This window comes from Canis lupus, chromosome 22 (genome assembly GCF_003254725.2).
Source record: "Canis lupus dingo isolate Sandy chromosome 22, ASM325472v2, whole genome shotgun sequence".
Taxonomy (NCBI): Eukaryota; Metazoa; Chordata; class Mammalia; order Carnivora; family Canidae; genus Canis; species Canis lupus.
Genome location: NC_064264.1, coordinates 47,396,610 through 47,416,647, shown reverse-complemented (window position 1 = coordinate 47,416,647; position 20,038 = coordinate 47,396,610). Strand labels below are relative to the sequence as shown.

Genomic DNA, 20,038 nt, shown 5'->3' with positions numbered 1-20,038 from the left:
CCCGTATTTTTTTTGAGTACATGAATAATTTTCATTTTGATTTTTTCCACAATACATTTAGCTGCATGTGCGTAATTTTGACAATCTTGAATAATTTTTATTTCTCAGTTGTTGGGGAGATAGAGTTGAACAATCCACTGTCCTCTCTCAGACAGGTATACAAAGACATTCACGGAGATGCTACTTAGGTACAAATGTATTCATTTCAGTGTTAGTTACATCAGTGGGAACACTGAAAATGAAAAGAATGCCCCCAAATATCAGAATGGTAGAATTACATGCAGCTATTAAAATTATATTTTCAAAGAATGGTCATTAAGAGGTTAATACATGTATTTACATTATGTAGATTGTGTGATTCCAATTCCCTAAAACATTTGTTATTTAAAATTTTACTCTAATTGCCAATACATAAAAAATGAGAGGAGATAGATCAAAATAATGTCAAGATTTGGCTCTTTTATGTATGCATTTTGCATTTTTTTCTCACAGTTTTTCAAATGATCTAAAATCACATACTACTTTGTAATCATAAAAATTTAACATTATGTATAAAATAAATAAGTATGCTGAATTAGGTCCTCTTAATTCTCAAATTTATTTTTATATGAAAACTGATCAGTGAAAGGGAAATCTTACTATATTGAGAGCAAATTTTCAATAATATTTTTGACATTTCTTTCAAGTCTTATCCTGAATACTATTTTCATGGTGAATGGAGGAAAAGAAGTAAATCTCTAGTGTTCCTTGGTTCTTCTCTCAACTTACCTGTTTTGTTTTGTTTTGTTTTGTTTTGTTTTTCCTTGGAAGACAGAAGCAAAACCTCTGTGCTTTGTGGGCAGAGGGGAGGTGCACATGCGCATGCATGCACCTGCGTGTGTATTTAACTTCTATTGCCTTTGGATCTTCTCTTATGGCCACTCCAATTGCTCTGGAGTCAAGGTGACTTTGGCTATGATTCCCATGAGTTAGAGGGACATGGTCAAAGGACGTTTTTCTAAGGCTTTAAATCTCAAGAACCCATAAGCAAGGAGGAAATCCACAAATCCCACTTCTACAGAATAAGAACACGATAAAATGCACCCACTCTCCAAGGGATTTTTGAATGAAGGGATTTTACTAGACATTAATTTTCTCTTTCTTTATATTTGTTATAGGAACTACATACTTACTTAAAAATCGATGTGGACAAACCCTATACTTTGAAATTGTGTTGAAACCCAAGCCAATTGCCATTGTATTTTTCTGCTTCCATTTTGTCTCCCTATCTCCCTTTTCCTCTCTTTCTCTGTTCCTTCCTTTTCTCTTGTCTTTCTTTTAGAGTCAGTGCCAGACAGCTTTGCTTCAGTTCCTGCTTTTGTCTCCCACCACTCCCTTCTTCTCCGGGCTGCTTTCCCACGTTTCACAGTGAATTTCAATGTGCGGGGGTGGGCGATAAACAGGGAGGGCCACTAAAAACCACCCTTCTAGAAGCTTATGTGTTTCAGAGCCTGTGAAATCCTCCCTGGCCTCGGAGATTTTAAATGGTTTCAATCTATATTTTCTTTGTCTTTTATGCTTCTAAAGCTTCACATCCAATAGCCACATTTGTATCCAAAGCATGGATTTTTAAAAGTTTGACAAAGCTGATCCCGTGGATTCAATTTCCATAAATCCCTTAAAGTGTCTGACCAACTTTTCTCATTTTGCAAAAACGTCTAACAAAATCACAGGGGAAAACAATTGTTCTTGACATCACAACAGTTTAATATGTTAACTTATTCATTAAATTGTGCTTCACATCAATGGAGATCCTCAGTTCTACAAACTATCATTTTTTAAATAGCAATAAGGGTTGATAATGTCACAATACAATCTCCTAGTACCCGAGTTCATACATATTATTACACAGAAACGAAAGGAAATATCTCTTAGGTGAAATAATTTACTATCTATTGAATAACTAACTATCTTTACATCTAAAATGGGGCACCAGATAAAAGTCTAGACTTTTCTTTCCAACATTTTCATCTTTGATACATTAAATGAAAAATAATGCAAAACAAAACCCAGAAAGTACTTCCAGGGGACCAAAAAAAAAAAAAAAAAAGGAAAGGATAGAAAAGGAAAGAAAAAACAGCCACGTGATCAAAAACAAAAGAAATGACAGGTTGGTGGAAGGCAAATATGGCAATAACTAAATCACACAAACTCTGCTTCCTTAGAACATGGTTTTTCCCTGGCAAGAACTGAGGTTTTTCAGCACTGACATCTGGCCCTTTGATGAGTTCCCACCAGTGCAGCAGAACATGGACCGTGCAGAGGCTCCACTTCATGTGTCAAAGGATGACAGTCGCAGTCTTTTTTATAGATAGCTTAGAACACAGCCTTAAGAAACAACTGTTCTTTGGTGCTCTCAGATCGGGAGTTGGGTTACCTTGAGTCCTTGTGTGCAAGTTCAGGGGCTTTTGTCTTGCAGATGTTGCTGGTGTTCATCGCAAGGCCAGTCCTCTGGAGATCTCAGCACTTCTGCAAGGTAGGTTGATTCGGCCAATGTGTGGTGTGGATGGGTCCATGTGTGTTCCATCCATGAGGCTACAAAACGCACAGGTCTCAGAACCTACCCACTTGCCCAGAAGGGCTCATTCAAAGTTGTAGGAGAACTAATTCGTTCAGATGTGTCCAGGTGAAATGTGGTGAGAGGATGGAAGGATTACTTTTGGTAGAGAATGGAGGAGGGGGATGAAGGAGGTGACTCGAGAAGGAAGCCCTGCATGCTCCCCAGAGGTGACACAGTCAGGTGCAGTCGTCAGCCTCAGCCAGCCCTGAGGCCCAGCCAGGAGATGTTCAATGGGAGTTCTGATGTTCAGTGGAGGCGCACTAACCATGGAAATAGAAAGCCTTGGAGACAGGCTTTCTGTGATCTGATCGGATCAGGGTATTCTTTGCCTCAGTCCACTCCAGCTTTCCCTCTGACCCGACCCCTCCCACGCATTCAGCCTTTATTTCAGTCCCTAGAATGCTGTCAGTGCTCTGGTCCTGTTTCATGAGCCTCATGCTCTTGTCAGCTATTTCAAATGGTCCAAAGACTTATAGTCCACGTGTCTCCACTCTACCCATCTTCTTGAGGACAGAAACTGTATGCCATTTTTAAATTTTTCAATATTTCCTGACACATATTCGATTCCTTGTCTTTTTGCCTTTCAAAGACCTGCTTCCCTTTGAGGAGCCCTATTATCTCCTCCATAGTTACTCCTACTCTCCCTAACCCCCACCCCTGCACGATCCCATTATACAGGACTTCCTTCTCAGCTAGAAGTCATGGCTAGAGAGTAATCCAATAAACTCTGTGTGAAGACGTTAGCCTGTGACAGCCACTGCTGCATTTCCTCTCTCTGGCAAATGTGCAAGGGTGCAAGGGGACTCATTTAACACCAAATAAAACCTTTAAGAACCAAAGTAGTAAGTTGCTGATAAAATTCCAGAGACCTGGGGAAGAAGTAGAGAGGAAGGGAGATGTTTTTGAGCAGGGGTTCTATTGATCATCCCTTACACCTAACTATTCAGGCTGTTACTGATTCTGTATATTTCTGACACTGAGCTTCCCTAAGGAGTTGTGAGCATGTTCCCTCAACCTTCATCTTGAATCAGTCTGGAATTGTCTGGGGGTGAAGAGCCAGCATGAGGTGTTTGAACGTCTGTGCTTCTCAGTCTCCCCTGAAACACTGCCCGTCTCTTGGACATTTCACTCCTAATGAGATGATTCCTCACTGGAGGCAGGGGTTGTGAGCCAACTCTGTCAGTCTCCTTGGCATCTTCTAAGTCACTGCAGTTCTACAAGAAGGTAAGGAAAGACATAAATCAATAAAGACTTAGATTTAATATTCTTGCAATTCCCAATCCTGATACTGATGCTGAGCAGTATAAAGTCGTAGGGAAGGCTATGAAGACAGGACTGGGGCTCTAAGCAACTTCCCTGTTAATAAACTAGAAATGAGAAATCTTTTAACATCTCTGAATCTCCCAGAGATTGGAAACTACCAGATGGAATAATGAACAGAGGTCCTATGTATCTAGTATACAAGAAAGTCGTGAAGATCAAATGGGATACTAAATGTACAAATGTTTTGAAGGCATTAAATACCATACAAAATTATGAATTTTAATCTTTTCCTTTGCAAAACATATGATGAAATAGATAACTGCAAAAAGCACTTGAAATATTTTTTAATTCTCTTTTGTGTCAGAGACTGATAGTTTTATCAGTATTAATTTTCACATTGTTTTTTTTTTCATAATAGAACCCTCCCCCCATTTATCAAGGCACATGGCAACCAATAATGAAGACATTTCTTGGCTTCCTTTGTGTTTAGTTGTAGCTAATCGCTAGGTTCTAGCCAGTGAGAGATGAATGGAAGTGATATCTGCTACTTCCTTCCACGTCCTCTCTGCTGTCTGAAATACAAATGAGATGGCAGGAGCCTCAGCAGTCACTTTGGACTATGAGGATGGAAGGTACATGTTAGTAAGAAAGAGCAACAGGAAGGGGGCCTGGGCTCCTTTAATGTCACTCACCAGAGCTATCCAACCAGTTTGCCTTTTAAATGAGAGGACAATGGCTTTGATCTCATTGAGGTCAATTATTTTGAATTTCTCTCTTAAAGTAGCCAAATAAGAATCTTATCCTGTGGATTTAATATTTGTTTTCTGTTGATCTATGCTCATCTCCTTGCCAGATCTACCTTAAGTAGACTTTCTTCCCCATATAAATACTATCTCTACTCAGACTTTTGAACAAGTCCTCATATCAAGTCAACAAACCCTTGCTTGATTCAACTGTGACAAAGTAACCTCCTTGAGATGATAAGAAACACATAGCAGGGCAGCCTGGGTGGCTCAGCGGTTTAAGCCCCTGCCTTCTGCCCAGGGCATGATCTTGGAGTCCCAGGATCGAGTCCCACGTCAGACTCCCTGCATGGAGCCTGCTCCTCCCTCTGCCTGTGTCTCTGCCTCTGTGTGTGTGTGTGTGTCTCTCATGAATAAATAAATAAAATCTTTTTAAAAAAAAGAAACACATAGCATACATGATATCCTTAGCTGTTGCTCAACACTGGTTGCTAACGTTATTAGTTATTAGAAGGAGTATCCAAAGAATTCTCAGGGCAGATTTTCTCTGGTTACCAAGAGTAGACTGCCAAAAAAAAAAAAAAAAATCAAAAGGAGACAGAGGAGATAGTAGGCCCTTTAGTATGATAACTTAAGCACACACACAAACATGCACACAAGGCCACCCCATTCCAATCTGGGGCTGCCCTTGTCAAGAGAAGGGAAGGAATGTCTACCTGGGAGTTGGAGTCAGTAGGATGTGGAAGTCCCTCTTGGGCTTTTAACACCAATGTATCAGGAATTGATTTGGTTTTGGATCTTAAAGCTGACTCCCCATGGATCCCAAGGCCCAGAAGTCTTCTGTTGACATCCCTTCTCTGAGAGTCACTCAGCATGTAGGTGTGCAGTCAATTTTTGAAGAACAAACTGTGTCCCTACCTCTTCATTTCTATCAACATAGGACCCCAGGGATATGACAAGCGAGCAGCTTTAGAATGAAATGATATGAGGGTGGAAGCCCATGTCGGTCTTTTTAATTTGCTCAGCACTGGCCTCGGGCCAACACAAAGAGATGGTTTCTCCTCTGAACATCCTGATATCTGGTCTCAAGTGGAGCACCATACATCACGCCTTCAGCGGCAGGCTGTGGAGAGCCTTTTGATATAAATCCCGAGATGCCTAAGGAACAGTGTGAAGTTAGCAGAAGCTGCCTCCAAGTCTCAGCTATGCATGAATTCCCTGCCAAAAATTTAAAGTGAGTTTAAAAGAAACAATCTGAATGCTTTCTAACTTGTTTTGATTTTCTACATGACAAAACACTGGATTGTTATTGTGTGTGCATGTGTGTGCGCGTGTGTGTATGTGTGTGTCACAGTGGCAGACTGAAGGATAATTTGCAGCTCTGCCATTCTAGGCAGAACATTAGATCTTAACATCGAAATGCAAAGAGAGAGAGAGAGAGAGAGAGAGAGAGAGAGCTGCTCATTAATTGTAGCCTTAATCGTCTTCCCTCTCTATCTCAGGAACAAATTGTCAGTAAGGGAAAAGCTAATATTTTGTGAGTCTAATTTCTACCAGCTAGCAAGCAATATTTACTTGGTCCCTTTAGTATGTATGTCTCGAAAAGTGTAAGAGCCTAAAAAGTAATCGATCTCTCAGCTTGTTGGTGGGTCAGGGATGTGGAGAGGGCTGGACTCACCCAAGGCAGCATGGCTCTGGGTCACTGCCGGCTTGGTGCTGTCGCAGCTGTACCACACACGTGGGTTAGAGACCAATCCTTCAGGGTTATAATAGCTGGCTTCTTGCATGATTGGCAGGAAGCTTTTATCCCACATGGAAAACATGATGGAGTAGAAAGAGCTTGCACTCTGCAGTCTGCCAGGCCTGGCATACAATCCAGGAGGAAGCTACTTATTATCTGTGGGTTTCACTTTTCTTATCTACGTAATTGGGCCTAATAATATCTACCTTGTTGTGAACAGATTTAAAGTATGAATAGTCTCCCACAGTAACTGACACAAGGGAGGTCCCCAATAATGCCTTCCCTCACATGGCAGATGAAACCAAGGGTAGTGAGAGAAGCATCAAAGCCGCTTCTCCAAATCTCTCTGATGGAGACACTGGGCTCCCCTCTGCGCAGCCAGGCACTCTATGAATGCTTGTGGGTTGATTGACTCTCAACCCCAGAGAGAGTATTCTGGAGGCTGAGACGTGGCTTATGTAAAGCTGGCTTAAACATCAAACATGCTAGATATCAATGAAATAGGCTTTTCAATCTGATTTAGGGGTTTCAGTCATTTTGCCTTGAGCTCCTTGAAAGGATTGATCAGATCAATGTTGTGAAACTTTCTACCCACTCTGATCCAGTTACTGAATGCCAGGCAAGGGCTTTCTATTCCCTTTTCCATACTTCTCCCCTTATTATTCGATGAACTTTGTGTTATTGTAGTTGTGACTGGGAAAATTTGAAAATAAGAAGCAATTGGCAATGCAGCACATTTTCCCTTCCTGCTTTATACACTCCAGCCAAGCTGCCAGCTACAGCCACAGCCTAACAACAGGTGAAGATTCCGTGGGTAGAAGAAAGTTACCAGGCTGGAGATACTCAAGATGTTGGGAGGTAGAGTCTGTCTAAACTCCTGGGACAACCAGCCCACTGAGTTCCTCTGTGTCTCCTGGCCTAAACTGGCTATCATTTATTTAGTGACCTTGAAGATCTTTTGCACTTGGGCTAGCTAAGCTCCTAATTTTTGGGCCAAATTTGTTTTAAACATCTTTGCCTCTGTGACAACAGAATTTCAAACTTGTCAGTACCATATCAAAGATGATGCCTGCGCCAAGGAGGTAAAATGCAAACATTCCTGAAAAAAACTAAAAGTTCTGAAGCCTGTTTGGAGATTTGAGACGTCATTTAGTTATCCTCCTGCTTTTCTCCCCCCTTTCATTTATTAGTCAGTTCTTTTCGAATGAAAATAAAATCGATACAGTGTGATCTCCTTAGGCATTAGTTAATAAGCATATTTTCTCCTAAATGGTAGGGACCAACACTCATTTCTCAGGGGCCTGGCACATCTGTCCTGGTTCCACTAGCTGTTCCCTAAAAGATAGGGAGAGGAAGCGTGGCTCCGGGCTAAGACGTAGGGGCTTTGTGGGGTGCGAGTCTCCAGTGATGGCCAGGAGTAGGGTAATCTTGTTTAAAAACAACCGCAACAACAAAACACTGGCTACTTAGGATTTAAACCACATTCAAACAGGGTTTAAGACAAGAGCCAACAGCCAAGTGAGGGTTGGCATAAAACCTCATCTAAGGGCTGGAAGGGACTTCTTTCTCTCTCTCTCTCTCTCTGGACAGACCAGTATTTCCATTACAGAGACAGTGTGAAACAGACCAGTTTTAGCAGAACATCCAAGTCATAGTCTGGCTTTTTATGTGTGCCTCTGTGGGTTCCCATGGTGCTGCAAAGGATATTTTCAACAACTGTTTCCTTTCTGGTGCTTCTCTCCTTGCCCTCCTAAGGATGTCTCTCTTGGATTCATTCCTACCCTACTTAATATCACAGATTGAACAATGTCAGGGAAAAAAAAGAAGACAGATCATCTCCGGCTGGATAAAGATGAAGACAAAGAGGAAGCAGGTGTCCAAATCAAGCCACATACAGCCAGATGTCCTCAGAATGGCCCATCGTCCTCCAAGGTAACCAGCGCCACAGAAGGTCAGTGCACCTGCTCGTCCTTCCCCTCCCGAGGAAGGAGATGGCAGGGGGTCACCATCTCACCACCTGGCTGTTGTAGTCCTCAGTGACTGCCCTCTCCGTGTTCCCATCCTCTTTGGGCCACCGGTGGCCCCTATGCTCCCGCTGCAGCCTGCGCTCCTCCCGCCTCTTTTGCCGGTCCCTCTGGTGTTCTAGCTGCTTGGTGTGGTGGTAGCGCTGCTGGAAGAGATCTTTTGCGTACTCGTAAAGCTGCACATCAAGGAAGTTGAGCTCCTCGATGTGCTGGCGGGCGCCCTCGTTGATGTCCACGTTGGAAGCCCGCGTGATGTTGAACTGCGTGAACGGGGAGATAAACTTGAGGTTGAATGTCCTCTCGAAGAGAAACTGTGTCTTCCTCTGGAATTCCGTGAGCCCGAAGAAGGCCATGTTCTTCAGGTTGTTCTTGGCACTCTGCAGCAGGATGGTGTTCCTCTCGCTCTCGTTCATGAATGTCAGGTTGTAGCAGCCCACCAGGCTGAGGTCGGCCAGCATGCGCACCTGCCGGTTGTTGGCCAGGTTGTAGGGACAGTCCATGAACTCCCGCAAGCTGACCCCAGACCAGTCGTCCCCTGGGTAGCAGGTAGGCAGCTCATCGGGGGTGGGGCTTCTCCCATCACACATGTGGAGGGAGGTTTTCCACGTGGCCCCCCTCTGGACGTGTTTCCACTCGCTCAGGTATCGTGACACCGGATCCCGTAACATGGTGATGTAATAGAAATTCCTGGAAGAAATGAGAAGGAAGAGCATCAGTCTCTGACAACTATGGCTCTGGGATTCTCTACCTCCATAGTGTTTATATCAGCACTGAGTCAACGGGCTCTTCTGCCAAATGCTCCCGCGAGAGTGGTTCCCTGGATTTGTACCTATCAGGCAAAATGTTCCATATGTGCATATTTTCATAAACATGCATGGACCAGTTTTCAACACCATTTGTTGGGTGTTTCCTCGCTGCTCCAGTGTGGGGAGAGATGCAGTGGGGGGAAATAGGTGATTCGTTCATTCAGCAGTTCACTCGCTGATAAATTGCTACTGGAAATAATAATACCTTACATTAAGAAAACACACCATGATTTTTGAAAGTTATTCCTCCACCGATATTTTATTTGTAGCAGATGTGGGACTGTGTGATAGGGAAACATGCAAGGAGGCGTAGTGATTTATCCAAGGTTCTGGGACTAAAGAGGGCAAACCTGGAAGCCAAGGCTCCCTAGTCTTTTCCATTTACACTGCTATTCTGGATTACAAGGTAGGTGGAGCTGGAGGGAGGATGTGTTGTGTGTGGAGATCAATATTTACTGGGCACCTACCATGTAGTGGGACATGAGAGATGCCTTATGATACCAACACCGATAATCTTCAACACAACTTCGTGAATGGGTTGTTACTTTTTTTTTTTCTTTTAAAGCTGAGAACCTAGAGACTGAGAAAGGTGAAAATATAGCCTAAGATCCTAGAACAAATTAATACTTGAACTGCAATGGAGCCTAGGTCTATTGATTTTAATGCCTCTATCTTTTCCTGTGCAGCATATTGATATTTTAAAAACAAAAATACAAGTAGTATTTACTGAATGCATATCGTCAGGTACTGTGGTTATTATAATCACAGGTCTTACCTAATGGCATCAGATGGAACATTGAGAAGAAATATATTTTTTTAATGGTTAGATTCAGAATGATCCAGTAAAAGATCAGAGTGCTTCTGGCTTCGAGGGGCAAGAAAAGTGTAAAGAAGCAAGAAGAGAGTTGGAGAAGTCGACAGGTAAAGACACAACACAAAGCATTAGAGGAGAGTAACTATTGATTTAAAACAAGGAAAATCCTTCCCATAATTTGAACAGCCTGCCAATGGAGTGGGCTGCCCACCCTGCCACTGGCACCAGGAGTGACACTCCGAGTTCCCCTGAGCAGACAGATGATCCTGAAGAGCTCTGAAAGGAACACTGGGCTTCCCTTTGCCAAGCTAAACTGGATTCTTAAAAAAAAAAAATTAATACCCAGTAAAAGCGATGACAAACATAAAGGCTTTAAGGATGTAGTGCTTTTTATGCTGCTTTTTAAAAAAGAATCAATGAACTATAATATTTAAAACTACACATTTACTATATTTGGTTATTTTGAATGTCTAGCCAGACAGTTTTGAAATGTGCTAAGGGAACTACAATATCTTAAGAAACGCTAGCTTCTCCTTAAATTAGAAAGAACGTGCTGAAACTGCCACAGACAGGCCAGCTTGAGCCTTTGCTTTGCCAATCATCATTTTACATTACTCTGTTGTCTTTTGCGGTGACAGAATGACAATTCCATCAGTGGAAGGAAATTTCCCGAAAGGTCAGTAAGGAAAGCAGAAAAGTACTGACACAGCTTCTGGGCTCCACAAGGAAATGTCAACGGGCAAGTTTTGTTTAGAGTGGGCATTACTATAGTCGAATATTATATGACAGGTCATTATTAATCCTGCTTTGGTCCTATGTCAGGACTTGTTCATGTTTCAATTTTACAAGCAGAGACTGATTTTTATTTCACAAAGCAATTGCATAATAAATATAGAAACACAATAACAATGATAGTGATGTGACTCAGGTGGGTTAAGGATGCCAAACAAATCAAGACAGAGGAATTTTAATCAAAGAGATCTTTGCACTGAGTCAAAGAAGACCACAGATGGAAAATTTATAATTTTCCTGTTAATTGGGCAAAAACAGATAACACAAAAAAAGGATTTAAGGAAAAAAGATGATGACAGTCAATTTGATAAGTCTCAACCTCATTCGTGTATCTCAGATTTAGAAACAATCCAGATTTTTAAAATAATCATAAGAGCTGGAGGATTTTAGGGGCAAAAATCATAATGGGTTGGGACATATAAAGGCTTAACCAGAACCTGCTTCTGGAATCTTGGTGGCTTTTGTCTCACTCGGGAAAAACTGGCCATAGAATTCCCAGGGCCTTCATTCCTTTGAAAACTGACATGGTCTCAAAGCTGACCAAAGCTGACTTGGTTTAGGACGGCATTGGTTTCAAATTTAAGCTCATTCAATTTAACATTGTACTTGACAATGACTAGCCAAGTGGTAGGATGATGTTTCCATAAGTAAAATAAGTCCCAAATGTCTGCAAGTTCAACCAGCCAAATAGATAAGAGATCAATTTGTAAGTAAAACTCTGACATCAAAGACACAGAGATGTACTGGTGGGACATTTATATTGGTAAAGTACAACCTTGTCCCATTTCATGGTTTGGAATGGAGTGGCTCATAGCATTTGGGCATCACTTTAGTCAGATATAGTCTTGTGTATGCTTGGTTTAATTGCTTAAATTCTGACAAGGAGTAAAATAGATAGTTAGAAAAATAGTAAAAATAAACCAACACTGTTGAAGAGTACTCGACTATTGGAGAAGGAAAAAAAAAACACTTAAAATTGATCAATTGTATAATTTTTTCTCATTTCTATTTTTTTCTCTATTTTCATATGCTTCTCTACTTTCAGACAAAGAACTACAAAGATCACTATTGAAATGATGTCGACGTCCAGGCCACACACCCAGTGGTTGCTATGTACAGGCTTGCTCCAGTTTCATAAATCTGCTCACTCCAAAACAACGTGAACTCATTTACTTCTATTCTCCAAAGTCCTGATTCAGTTTCTAGGGAGAAGTCTTAGAGGGTTGTGTACTACTTAAATTTGCAGGTTTCTTTTTCACTGTTCAACAACACAATGGAAGGTAAAACAAAGCACAGAGAAGGACAAGCACCCCCCTGCCCCCCACCCCCAGCAAAGGAATTTGTTAATTCTACCATCGTTAATTGAGCCTGGCATTTGCCAAGCACCCAGAGCAAGACATCAGGGATTCAGAGATTACTAACACATTACCCTCAAGGGGATCGCCGGCACCCAGGGATTTTGGTGCAGTGAAAGAAATGCTAACTACCCCATTAAGGGAATGTTCTACCAATCTCCTGGGACCAGAGCAATCTCCAAGACAGATAACTTTATTTGTTGGTGACAGCGTCCTGTCAGCAGGTCAGCTGCTTGCCACCTACTTCACTGAGAGTTTTGGGTGAATTCATTTAAGAGTGTCTGCAAAGCAATTGCAGCTCTTTAGAATTGTCATTCTTGTGGCCCCAGCGTAATGATGGCAGATGCCTGTGTACTCGGGAAGATCAGGAAGCAGAGCACTTTGGTTAGTTCAATGACGGCCTTAACTGATAATGATCAGATGGGCCGTCGTGGAGGACTGAAGTTCAGAGACACAGAACACACACTCTTTCACGGCTGCTTTAGAACCACTTTAGCATCTTGCTCTGCTGTGAGGCAATGGTATTATGCAATTCTAAATGCAGCCCGGAGGCTTGAGTGGCCTTCCCTCCGTCTCTGCTTTGTCCTTTGCTCATTTGCATCCTGCTTCCTGGTCTTTTCTAGTCCAGCTCAAGCCTCCATATCCTTCTTGCCTGACTTTTTCAGTCCCTGGCATCACTTACTGCACTTTTAACTCGCATGTGAATGTCTTGGTCACCTCTACTCTCTGATCTCCTCTTTGATAACCGGACTCGGGCCTCATGTCCCAGAACACTTCACACAACGTCCTGCTCACGGTGGATGTTCAACATCCGATGCTGCATAAAAGAAACTATCATTGTCTAAGATAAATGTATTTGAATGACTAAGGTTCATATATTGCCTTTGGTAAATACACCTTTCTTTCCTTTCCTAAAACTAATCTGATATTATTTTTGACTCTAAAATAGGTGACAAGAGTAAAAAGAGACATAATCTATGAGTGTATCCATCATTTGATGTGATGGCCCACATGCAGAGATAGTCAACAGAGACTTTGGGTAAAAAGTAGAGTGATTCAAACAACAGGTAATTAGTAGCAATGAGGTGGCTTTTTAAAAATGTGAAGCTTACTAGTTTTCTTCCCTATTGCTTCAAGAACCTGTATTTCACCAAGCAGTTTATTGTATAATTGCTCATTTCTTTAATTAGCAAGCCATTTAATTAACACACGCTTATCGAGGGTTTGTTATGTTTAAGGATCTGCTCTAGCAAACGTGGAGAACATAAAAAAAAAAAAAAAGAATAAAACGCCCTCAAGTGTTGTGAGTGTAAGGATGGTAGATTAGAAAAAGGCACTCAGTAGCAAGCTATGAGGTAAGGAGTGGGCAAGTGATATTTAAGAAAGTAGTTAAGAATGTATAGGGAGCAGTGGTCAAATTCGATCAGGAAGTTCATGTTGTACATTTCACAAAATGTTTGTTCTATAAATGAATGAATGGTAGGAGGGCATAAGCTGGAAGAGGATGCTGAGACCAAGTGGCCATGGGCTCTGAATTCAACTGTCTATTGCTAAAATGGGAAAAGCATTGATTTAGGAAGATTCATTTAGCAACAGTGTTCAGGATAGACAGAAGAAAGCAGAGCCAGGACAGGTATTTGGTAGCTGTGGTGAAGGGCCAGCAGGAGAGAGCCCGGAACCGTTGGTGCTAATGAGGAAGAATCAGGGACAGGTTCATACCATACACCCATCTGACATCATTCTCTCCCCACTCAGCATTGCCAGCTTCCTCCAAACTACCTTTTCCTCCTCTGTATTTTCTTCTTCCCTTCTACCTAATTCCTCCTTCTCAATTCCTCAATGAAAGAAGACAGAGCTAGTATGTTCATCAAAATGGCAGAATGAGGAATATACCTGTGGAATGACCCTGCCTGTGGTGATTAAAACAAATATTCACTTTTATGAAGCTATCGCTTGCCTAGCCAATGAAAACACATCTGGAAGAGCCTACAAAATGCTATGTTCCCAGGGGAGATTTAATAAATGTATTCCTTCCACCACTAGCCTAGCCCTAGTAAAATTAAGCAACAGAATTAGAATCTCCAAGGTTCAAAGTTCTCTGCATTGAGAAAAACCAGCTCAAGTAGAAATGCCTCCAGCCAACCTTCTGTGATGTCCTCTGAGGAAGGGATTTCTACTCCCCTGAAGTTTGTGCCACTCGTGTTTTATCTTCATTCCAGTGACCTGTGACTGCCCTATCCCTTGAACAGGCCTCATGCCTTACTCATTATCCCCCAGAGCATCTGATGCATGACCTTATACAACATGGTTGTTCAGTGTTTGTGGAATGAATAAATATTTTATCAGCTATTGTTTCATGGATTCTGATAGTCATATCCCTGGGAAACTGAACTTGCTGCCTTATCCAACAAAGGTTGCCCAGGCTAATGGTTCCTCTTAGCCCAGACCTTGTGAAATATATGGGAAATAATCCATTTCTCCACCTTCCTCTTGCCCTACAGACTTTTCAAGGAGTTTTCCCTAGATAATCAAGTTTTGCCAAAGCACAAAGAACATTGTGAGCAGTTGTAAGGTAGACCTGGGGGGTGGGGGTCATCTGAAGGAGACCCTTGGTCCTCCCATTGGAGTAGTACATACGTTTAACAGTATACATTTTAAACATAAGCTGATGTGTGTAATTTCTTTTTTTTTTTTTTTAGGAGATGTGTGTAATTTCAAATAGTGAAACTTAGCTCCCCCTCTACCCCATTGTACTGTGCTAGAGTCATTTTCCGAATGCTCAGAATGGAATTAATTTCTCGACTCTCTTTAGAGCTGCACACTCATTATGGGCTACCCATTCTTCATTATCTCAGTAGAGTATTATCTGTGCTATACTGTATCTGATAGGGGGAACTGTGGCAGTTAGAGCTTGGCAATCAGGCTGCCCTTTGACACTGTGATGAAAAGGCCTTTTATTCAAGCCTTGAAAACAAATTAAGGAATTTAAGAATGATGTTCTAAGCAAATGGGAAATTGGGAACTATGATTGTTAAGTATGGTAATAAAGAACTTTCAGAGGCTGACAATGGTGTGTGTCAGAGCAATTGGTTCCAAGGATGTCCAGTATTGTGATGAGAAAATGGAGACAGGCACATGCGGTTATCTTACTTCACACAGAAGCCACGCATCCCCCACCATGTGGCCGCCACTCCTCCCTCACGGCGACTTACAAAGCAGCCAGATCCTTCTGGCTAAGGCATCATTTTACATGCTACCCAGAGATCTTGACCCTTTACAACTGGTAAGGTAGAGAGAGAGAGGAATGCTTCAGCCCATAGTGCTTCCCTTAGAGGAGAGATGCTTCTCATTCCTTTTTTTGCCAGTATACCTGCTACCTTTAAGGGAGAATATTTTAGATGTAGCTGGCCTGACTTTTTTTTTTTTTTTTTTAAATCAGTGATTCCCCACCTTCCTCGAGTTAGAAATGTAGTACATTGTCACTGTGGAAAATATGAGCAATGCAGAACAGCAAAAAAAAAAAAAAAAGAAAAAAATTAAAATGATCTATAATGACTTCACTCCACTCAGATATAGCAGTTACTCCCAGTTAAATTCATATTTCTTTCTTTACCGATTTGAGCTCATAAATGAACATTATATTTCTAACCTGTATCTTTAAGTCAAAACTACAGAGTTGAACACTTTTTCTGTTTTATTTAATATTCTTCTATAAGAGTGTAATATTCCAATTATAGATGTACCATAATTTATGTGACTAATCTCCCAGTTTGGGACAATTAGGCTGATTCTGTTTGAAGGAAGATACATATAAACAATAATCTGGTGAATATCCTAAGCCATAAATATCATAAATATTTATGCTGGGAATAAATTGCTAGGAGTAGGAGTTTGAGTCGAGAATTGCCCCCATTTCACTGTCATAACGCCAAAATATAGCTGATCATAGTCAGCAGAGGAGAGGACAGGGCCGTTCTTGGGGCCTGACATCATGTGCCTACTTGGAAGCCAAGGCAGGGCTATGAAACAGGCTTCTGGCTCTGCTCCCTCCTGGCTGGACCGGGAAGGTGCCCTGCCAGGGACCTGAACCTAAGATGGATGTTCAAGGACCAGCCAGGGTGGGGTTTGTGCATGGTGGTGTGGAAACATTCTTCCAAAAAGATGTGTTTATCTTGCACTTCATGAGCAGCTGGAATATGAAATGAGAGACAAAACATTTGTGGAATCAAATCCCACTCATCAGTACCGCAGCTATATTAAAGCCGACATCTGGATCAGAAAGACGGAGGTTCCTCACCCGACTATATTGGGGCCAGTCCTCAAAGAAACAGCCCCCTAAAGCTGCAATTTTTAGCTGTCAACTAACTTTAATTATGGGAAGCCACACACGGCACTAAAGCAACCAAACAAAAGCATGAAATAAGCGGCTTCTGGACCACACTGGGCATTTCTCAGGGATGATCCTCCACCCTCCAGCCTCCCCAGAGGAAGGGGTAGTATTTATCAATAAGATAGAATTTTAAATCCTGTCACGTCGCCGCTTTATACTGACACGAATCCTAGGAGCCTCAGACTCACTAAAATGCCATGATTTTCAGGTGGTTGACATATTTGCTTTCACTTTCCCCCAAGTGGTTGCTGCAAGAATAAATTTCAGGGAATGCATGTTCCAGGGGCTTGTTTTTGCTATCTTGCTGAGTACAGTTCCTTCTAGTACAGTTCCAAATGTGCCAGGGAGGGTCCTGCTCTCATGCATTATTCAGGGACTTCCGTGATTATTTGGTTCAGAGGCGCCCTGCTTTGCGCTGCCTTGCTGGGATTTCGGTGCGAGGACGTCTCAAGGCGCTCTGCTCTGCAGAGCTGTGGTTTATGCATGTGGGCATCCACCTGAAGCCTGGAGCCGCCCCACAGTGAGATAAGGCCCAATTCCGTCTCACTTGCAGCTCTAATCCCAGCCGGGCAAAGCAGAACACCAGATAGTACACTCAGATTGTGTTATCAGGCCATGCGCGTTCAGCTGGGCTCTCTTCTTAGCTAATTTCCCAGACGCCGCTTTTAGCAAATGTGAGAATTACACAGGGTAGAAGCAACGAGGTGTTTCCATTGCAATTGTTTTGCTCTAGCCAATTTGGAAAGGAAAAGAAGTAAATCAGGATATTTAAGAGCAAGGCACGTGTTTCAATATTTAGGTTTCTATCTGACAGCTTTGATACAGATTTCCTAAAAATATCCCGGGAGCTGAAAAAAAGTCGTCTCTGTCCAGATTTTGCTGTGCTCTTCCATAAAAGATTCTTCTGAGTTAGGATTTTCCTAGACTCTGCTATCAGGACTTGGCAATCATTTTAGGATATTTCACAAAATATCTGAGAGATCCTCGCTTGATTCCATCCCTTGCCGGTTCTCAAATAAAGAGTGATTTGGAGGTCACCCAATTAGGCAATGATGGAGAAGCAAGCTAAAGTAAAGTATGCAAAGTTTCACGTGGAACAAAAATTGGTATTAATGACAATATAAGTGGCTAACAATTTTTGAGTGCCATCTGTGTCTGGGTATGGTTAAAAGTTACATATGTCTTCATACTTTCATTAACCAGTTTCGTCAACAAAATAACCCGTTGAGTTACACAGCCTTTTAGATGATGTCAGTGATTTCACAAAGATCTCACAAAGAGTTCTGATGGTCTTCTAACCTCTTCTAGGAGTCAGGCTGTCTTAGAGATGCAGTTTGTGACGTAATGCTGTTGTGGTCCAGGCTTTGTTGAACTCAAAGCTCTAGATCCAAAGTGAGCTCTAGATCCAAAGCGAGCATCTTAGGGTGAGGGGTTTGTGGTTACCTGTGGAGAGTGAGCAGCAGGAAATGACACAGGGTGACACAGCATCCTGTTGGGTGGGGTGGGGTCAGGAGGCTTATCTCAACCTCTGGAGTATTTGGGTCCAGAGGGTTCTCTAGATAGTCACAGCGTAGCTGTTCAGAAACAATGCTCCTGACTCCAGCACACACACAAAACTGCATAACAAATTTGCACTTGAGCTTGAGAGACAAGTGGGAAAGTCTGCAGTGCAGCTGCATTCCTTTTTCACACTCCCGAGGAATCCAGAAGCCAAAAACTGTAGTAATCTCAGGACAACGATGGATGCTTGGAAATTGCAGTACAAGAGAATTCAGATAAGCCAAAGCCCGTGCAATGCCATAATTCTCTTCCTGGCTTTAAAATAAGTCTTTTTTGAACACAATAGTACGAAATCTCAGAAATGTGTTCAAAGGAGGTTGCTGAATCCTGAAGTTGACCTTTACTTAGGAAGATTCAAGAAAATACAAGTCAAATTCTACCCATCTGGACCCAGCAAGAGCGCATAATTTCAAGCATGTTGGAAACTTCACTTAAGGTGCACTGGAAAGACAATAGGTTGGTTGTCTCAGAAAGATCTGGATTTCAATTTTGAATCCACCTCCCTCTTCGTGTGACCTGGTTGGCTTATGTGACCTCTGGGAGCCCTGGTTTCCTCATCTAAGAGCCAGGGTATAAATGCTTACTTCATAGAGTTGCCAGAATAAATATTAAGTGTGACGGGGCCAGCAGTAGCTGATGCACAGCAGCTCCTCCACTTACATGCACAGCAGCTTCTCCACTTACATGCACACCCTCCCCTTTCAACACCTTTCCTTCCTCGATGATGATCACAGCCTCAGAAACTACCCAAGTACAGTGAAGTTTTAAATGTTAGAAAGTTGTGTTAATCACAAGAAAAAGAAAACAACCCCCCCCCCCCAAAAAAAAACCGAAAACCGTGAATGCTTTTCTATTTGTAAACATGCTTACGGGTTTCAAAATACTTTCCTCTTCCTTTATTTCACTTGATCCTCAGTAAAGACTATACCATAGCAGCATTTTACAGATGAGACTGATACCCGGGGATATGGAAGGATGATCCTGAGGTAAAACAACTCAAAGGCATTGCAGTAAGACTTCTCTTTGTCTTCCTCTCCAGCCACTCTACCCATTTGTTTATTTAAAAATATTTTTCGGGGGCAGCCCAGGGGCTCAGCAGTTTAGCATTGCCTTGAGCCCAGGCCGTGATCCTGGAGACTCGGGATGGAAACCCGGGATCAAGTCCCGTGTCAGGCTCCCTGTGCGAAGCCTGCTTCTCCCTCGGCCTGTGTCTCTGCCTCTCTCTCTCTCTCTCTCACTCATGAATAAATAAATAAAATATTTAAATAAAAAAATAAAAATATTTTTTGGTTCTGTCATGCCAAACACTGTGCTAAGTTCTTAGAATGTAATGGTCCATAACATGCAGCCTGACCTCAAACAGTTGACTGTGTAGTCATCTTTGAGATCCTACACTGTTGTGTTTTGCTCCAACATAGTCAAGTTAGAATGAAAGCATGGAATTTGCACATTATTCTACAGTTTGGAGGTTTCGTTGATTTGTATATTAGCTCATATTCTCTTTGAAATCCGTGGAGAAGGGAGACGGAGAAGAAACAGCCAGAAATGCCAGGATATGGATATACCTTTGGTTAATATTTAAAGTTGTAGAAAAAAATCTGAAATAATTAACTGGTATTTCTAAGTAAGCAGTATTGTGGACCTCAATCTGGAGGCACATAATGCCAGTCTCTCTTTCTGTGATGCCAGCAGATCATTAGAGGTGATCATTTGAGGATTGCAAAAATGGTGATATTCTAATTCTATCATTTCTGCTTCATTTGTTAGCTGCAATGTTTCTATAAGGAGAAACTTCCCCTTACCCACTGTTTGATCCCCCAAGGTATAGTGGATATATGCAGGAAAGGTAGATGAATGTTTGACTCATGTTATTTACTGGTTTTCACAAGACTGCTTTCCTAGAATCCTCCAGAGGAGTTTTTGTGTGTGTGTGTGTGTGTGTGTGTGTGTG

General features: G+C 42.0%; 1 protein-coding gene and 1 long non-coding RNA gene across 4 annotated transcripts in view; one reads left to right on the top strand and one right to left on the bottom strand.

The window, feature by feature from the left end:
• Positions 1–1,722: 1,722 nt before the first annotated feature.
• Positions 1,723–20,038, bottom strand: part of HS6ST3 (heparan sulfate 6-O-sulfotransferase 3) — a 631,758-nt gene continuing 613,442 nt past the window's right edge. The window contains exons 2-3 of one of the 3 annotated variants that reach the window (XM_025441043.3): positions 5,322–9,057; positions 1,723–3,813 (exon numbers count right to left, since the gene is read on the bottom strand). In XM_025441043.3, coding sequence (XP_025296828.3) covers positions 8,349–9,057 — 709 coding nt within the window. In that variant the 3' untranslated portion in view covers positions 1,723–3,813; positions 5,322–8,348. The remainder of the gene's footprint in view (positions 3,814–5,321; positions 9,058–20,038) is intronic. The other 2 variants (XM_035704354.2, XM_035704355.2) reach the window with 2 other exon arrangements.
• On the top strand, positions 8,532–13,442 carry LOC118351899 (uncharacterized). Its single transcript, XR_004808099.2, has 2 exons — positions 8,532–10,097; positions 11,828–13,442. It is a non-coding gene; the product is annotated as an uncharacterized LOC118351899 (long non-coding RNA).